Source organism: Anopheles aquasalis, chromosome 3 (genome assembly GCF_943734665.1).
Source record: "Anopheles aquasalis chromosome 3, idAnoAquaMG_Q_19, whole genome shotgun sequence".
In the NCBI taxonomy this organism is placed as follows: Eukaryota; Metazoa; Arthropoda; class Insecta; order Diptera; family Culicidae; genus Anopheles; species Anopheles aquasalis.
In genome coordinates, this window is record NC_064878.1 from 61,473,549 (window position 1) to 61,478,548 (window position 5,000).

Here is a 5,000-nt window from a genome sequence, read left to right on the forward strand (position 1 = left end):
GGGGGGGGGGGGGGGGGGGGGTAAAGGTACATTAAATGCCTGTGTATGCGTGATCGTAGTAAGCCATTGCGATCGTTGGAAAGGAGAGCGGGATTCTATTTTAATGAATGATTTCGGCCCGAGCGAATGCCCCCCAGACGGTTGTTTGTAAACAAAAGGCGATTCTCCTTATCACGGGGAGGCCCGACCAGCCGCCAGACAGCTTTGCCTTGCCCTTGTTCCCACTTATCTAATCAAAAGCCAGATGATTTGCCTGGGCTTGGCTTGGGGAAGTGCTGGGGCTCAAGTATGCAGCAGCGGATGAGTCAACCTGTGCTGATCGCGGTACAGCGACGGTGACGACGGTGATGACGTAGTCGCCCGTGGACGGTGTGGTGGTTGTGTTGTTTGTGGTTTGTTTTCACGCGATCTTGCGGTAGTCGTTGTGACGCTTTTCAGGGCGTGTTTCGTGGCTACCCAACGGGGGCCTATGATCTAGGCTTCACAAACGTTCTAAACGATCGCTTTCAACATATTAACCAACGTTAGTTAAATGGTTAAGAAACGCGTTGAAACATGCACACCATTTTTGATGTTCTTCTTGAGGTTTGTTTTTTACGAAAGCTGAACATCGACGATCATTTGTAGCAGCGTGACCACACAGCATGTTAAACACGAAAACAAACAAATCGCCACCGATGATGTGGTGTGGTCGTTTTCGGATTCGGATGTTCGTTTAATTAAACGGTCCATCTTGTCCTCCCTGGGCCACAGAAATGACCTAAAACAAGCAGTTCCGAAACTTGCTAGATGGTCGGTTGTTAGCGAACGATGCGTTTGCCAAAGCACAGCATGCGGTGGGAAGGTGGGTCACAGCATGCGCCGCCACTAATCCCGGTGGCTGCGGCTAGTGTGTTCGTCCGATGGAAAACCTTAAAATAGCGAAAAGATGTCGCGCACATGTGTTGCCGCGTTGAAAGTCGAGACATTTACCGGTCGAAACACACCGTACTGTAATGGTCGACCGTGTGTAGAGACCCCAGGTAGACACCGAGACAACAGACGACTCACTTTAAACCCTGAGTGTCTGCGAGTTTAATTGTTTTTAGATGAGCAAGATGGTGGTGGTAGGTGGGTGACGCATGGCGCCGTACACGGTATGATTCATCTCCGCTGCGTCTACCGTGACCTGAAGCGAGCGTACAATACGGAAGCGACGAGCGAACACGTGGCATGGCATCACAGACTCCTGCTCCGATGTCCAAGAAGGCGCCTGCTGTGTTCTCGGATGCTGCGCAGACGAGCGACCACTGTGGAGCGCATGCACCAGATGCCAGAAACCAGGGGAAAGCTAGCCAGAACATACCGGCAAAAACTAGCCGGAAAAAGGTCTCGGTGCCGGCGCACGACCCGGGTATAGCCGGCAATTTCACCGCCGGAAAACGCCGGTCAGAAAAATCGATAATTTCCTATGCGGCATAGAGAAAGCAGAACCGGAGCCAACACAGCATCCGCGATGCTCTTCGTTGCTCTTTTCGCTACCACCGGCAACAGGCCCACGATTACGGCAGCACGTGCGACAAAGAGGAGAGGGGGCATGTGTGAGATTTGTTTTATCAAATATCGAAGGGCTCATCAACTTTGGTGTGGCTTTTTATGTCCTTGATCCGCCGCCCTGTCGCATGTCGCATTTTCCCACGAAAATTGATGGCCGACACGTGCGTTCGTGCGTGTTATCGGCGATGTCGAATCAATGTTTTTTTCTTCTTTTTAATTTGGATTCTTATCATCTAATTCGCTTGATGGCACCGACTGCACTCGGTTACTAGATCACCAACGAGAGAGCATGATGGTGGTTCTAGTACCGATGCCTACTATGTCGCAAATAATTTCCTCTTTTCCGGGGAACTAAAGCAACGCCATCACTCAGAACGAAGCGTAGTCCCGGTCCTGCTACTAGTTGGTTGTTTTAATTTATTCCAAAACACACTCGAAGGTTGCCTGTTGTACAAACACACACACATTGAACCTGAGTAGCATTTTCCACCCCTTTTTCTGGCAACCCCTCCTTTGGCCACACCGTCCGTTGTCCTCGGTCATGGTTGTATCGACAACGGGAAAAGAGGCACCACGACGAGGGTCGGGAAAAGTCGTCGCCAAATTCAATATTCATTGCGGCAAAGCAATGCACCACGACGCCACGCGACACCGCACCACCCAAGAGGAAGGAATACTACTGTCGTCACGGCCACGGGTTGTGCGGTTGATTTGTGCTGCAGTCCAAACACTCCCAACCCAAGACGGCGACGACGACGACGACGACAACGACGTGTTGCTAACGATGGCCGACCATTTTCCTTGCAAGTTTTTCGCTAGGAAACCTAGCAAAAACCACTCCGATCGGTCCGTTGGCCTAGTGGTGGCGGTTGGTTGTCTCGACCCCTTTTTTTTGTTGTTTTTATTTTTTCAAATCTACAAAGCAACGTGGCGGCGGTGTCCCTACTGGCCGATATATATATATTAGGGTGAGAGCTCTCTAGCCCCTTGTTGAGCGTGGCGCGCACACCACAATACCGTTGACAGGGTGGAAAACGCAGGGAAAACTAGATTGATTTGTGTGAGGGGAGGAGGACCTTGGGCTGTAAGCTAGAAGCCAGCGTCATCGAGAAGGGTGTGTCCGCGTGTGTGTTTGGACACCAGCACCAGCAGCAGCAGCAGTGCACCCATTGCCTCAATTCGCACATTGTCCCAAAGGGGATTTGTATCCCTTTTTGTGGACTGCTCGGGATCGTTCGGGATGCATCCTCATCAGCTACTGATGAACCGGAAGTGCAGCAGTTTCGAGTGGTTGTTGTCTTTAAGCAATAAACCGAGGAAAAGAACGAGCTTTAACAAATTGCTTTTTGAAATGCAGTCTTCGGCGTTTGTTTGTCTTCCGAAAGGGAATTGAAAATCAATTACTCGCCCGCCCTGTTCACAAAGCGCATCGCTGGTGTCCCTTTATCACCCTTTATTTTACTCTTCGCATCATTTAGAGGCTCAATAAAAGGTCACTAGATTGGCATTTTACTGTGTGATCGACATTAAATGGTGTGGCCGTTGGATGCGCTCGATGCTCTCGATTCACCCCATCCGGGAGCGGATCCTTGAAGCCAAAGCACCAGCACAAACGAGAAAGGGGAAACATTCAATTTTCTTTCGGATTTGATGCCAGCAATGGTGAAACGCGCTGGCCAGTAGCGAACAGGCAAAAGGGGATCTCAGATGGTGAGCAGTCCGGTTCGTTCTCGAACGGAAGCGCCATTTTCCGGCAATTTCCTCATCAAAATTATGATTCTTTTCGACCCGGGGGGAAGCGGAAGCTGTTTTTCTTTACTTTCGCACTCTTCTGGCGAGGATGTTTGTCCATTAGTGACCAATGCCCTCGCCCAGGGAGTGAACGGAAGCTAGCAAAACGGTTTTATCAAACGGGATATCCCGCACTCTCTCTCTAATCCCTTTCTCTTTTGTTTTTTCCACTACTTCCTTCCACAGAATATTACCAAAAGGATTACTACTCCGAGTACGAGTGTAGCGAACCGTTGCTGGAGCATGCGGCCCTCTCGGCAACGTCACAGCTGCGCGAACGTGGACCAGAAAATGCACGACTAAACGGTAAGCAGAATACTACGGACACGGATGCGCCGCCAGTCCGTCAGACACCACGGATACACAGGAGATATATTCTTGATATCAATCATCCGCTCCGGCCGGTGCCAATGATTGAGTTTGCTCGACCGCAACGCGCCCCACCTTCTTCACAGTTTATGCCGCTTGCGGAAGAGTGTTTGAACTGGTTCGTGTCCATCCTTCGACAGCTTGGCACTTGGAAAGAATGCAACATAAACTACGGGTTTTATGGTTTATTCCGGCATAAATTTCCATCGCTTTTTCCATGGTTTTTGGCACACCGTGCGCCCGCGATGTTATGCCATGGCCAGCGAGCTTCTTGGAGCGGCCACATCAGCCAAATTCCGATTTATGGTCTGTTTGTTTGACTTCGTGATCTCAGAGATCCGGATTCCCGGCTGTTCCTGTTTCCTTCCTCGACAACGGTGCTCGGCGTTCTTCCTCTTGGCACATACACCACACCTAAGGAGAGGTTTTTGGGATCTAGTTGTGTTCCTTTCTTATCATGTTTGCCTCTTTTCATCTGTATATTGTTGTGTATTCTGTGTGATTCTCTCTCTCTCTTTCTATCTCTCTCCGTTGAGTTTTTATTTGTACATGTGCGTCTGTGTGTTTTTTTGGGGTATTTTTTGTTGCAATTCATCTGACCTTCCTGTACTTCCTCCATTTCGAGCTTCTTCCTCGTGTGCTCTGTTTTCATTATGTTTGTTTTCTAGGCAATTTATTTAAACAAAAACAGGTCCCTGCACTGGCACGCATTGGCTGGTCGATAGTGTAAAGTTTATTTTGAAAACGGATCAGAAAATATTTTACCATTTTCCATTGCTCTCGACACGCACCAGATGGTTAGTGTTGGCGCGTGTGCCATAGGTTGTGCATCATGGTACCGAGAAGCATCTCCGCGATCGATGCGGGCCCTCAATGGCGAGACACACTCTTCCTGTTTGTCAGATATTGTGCCTCTCTGGTCATGTAAGGTGCTCTGGCGCATTACATTGATTCCATTACCACCTTCCACCGGGTTGCATCCCTCAACTGTCACGTGTCGGGGACCCATATGCTACCAGAGTATCGTTTCGCACAAAACAGCTGGTGTGGGGAGGACAATTGCATTTCTGCGTCATGCGCCCACCTTCTTCAGTGAGGTCCGCAACAGCAAAGTGACAGGAAAGTTCCCCTGGGGATGTTTTCCCGTTTCCTGCGTTTTGTGGGTGGTCCACATCAATAGTTATCACCCCCGGACAGAGCATCATCTGTGCCAAAAAGGTGGTGAGGGGTGGTGGCCTGTGGGCAATGGTTTGCGTTTCCCACGACATCCTGTCGCGACTGGCCGCAGAGCGCAGCAGTTGGTG

The 5,000-nt window shown here is 50.0% G+C and overlaps 1 protein-coding gene across 4 annotated transcripts in view; it reads left to right on the forward strand.

Moving 5' to 3' along the window:
- LOC126578394 (neurexin-4) overlaps positions 1-5,000 on the forward strand; it is a 19,866-nt gene that overhangs the window by 880 nt on the left and 13,986 nt on the right. For all 4 annotated transcript variants that reach the window (XM_050240897.1, XM_050240898.1, XM_050240896.1 and 1 more), the window contains exon 3: positions 3,514-3,633. In XM_050240897.1, the coding sequence (XP_050096854.1) occupies positions 3,514-3,633 (120 nt within the window). The remainder of the gene's footprint in view (positions 1-3,513; positions 3,634-5,000) is intronic.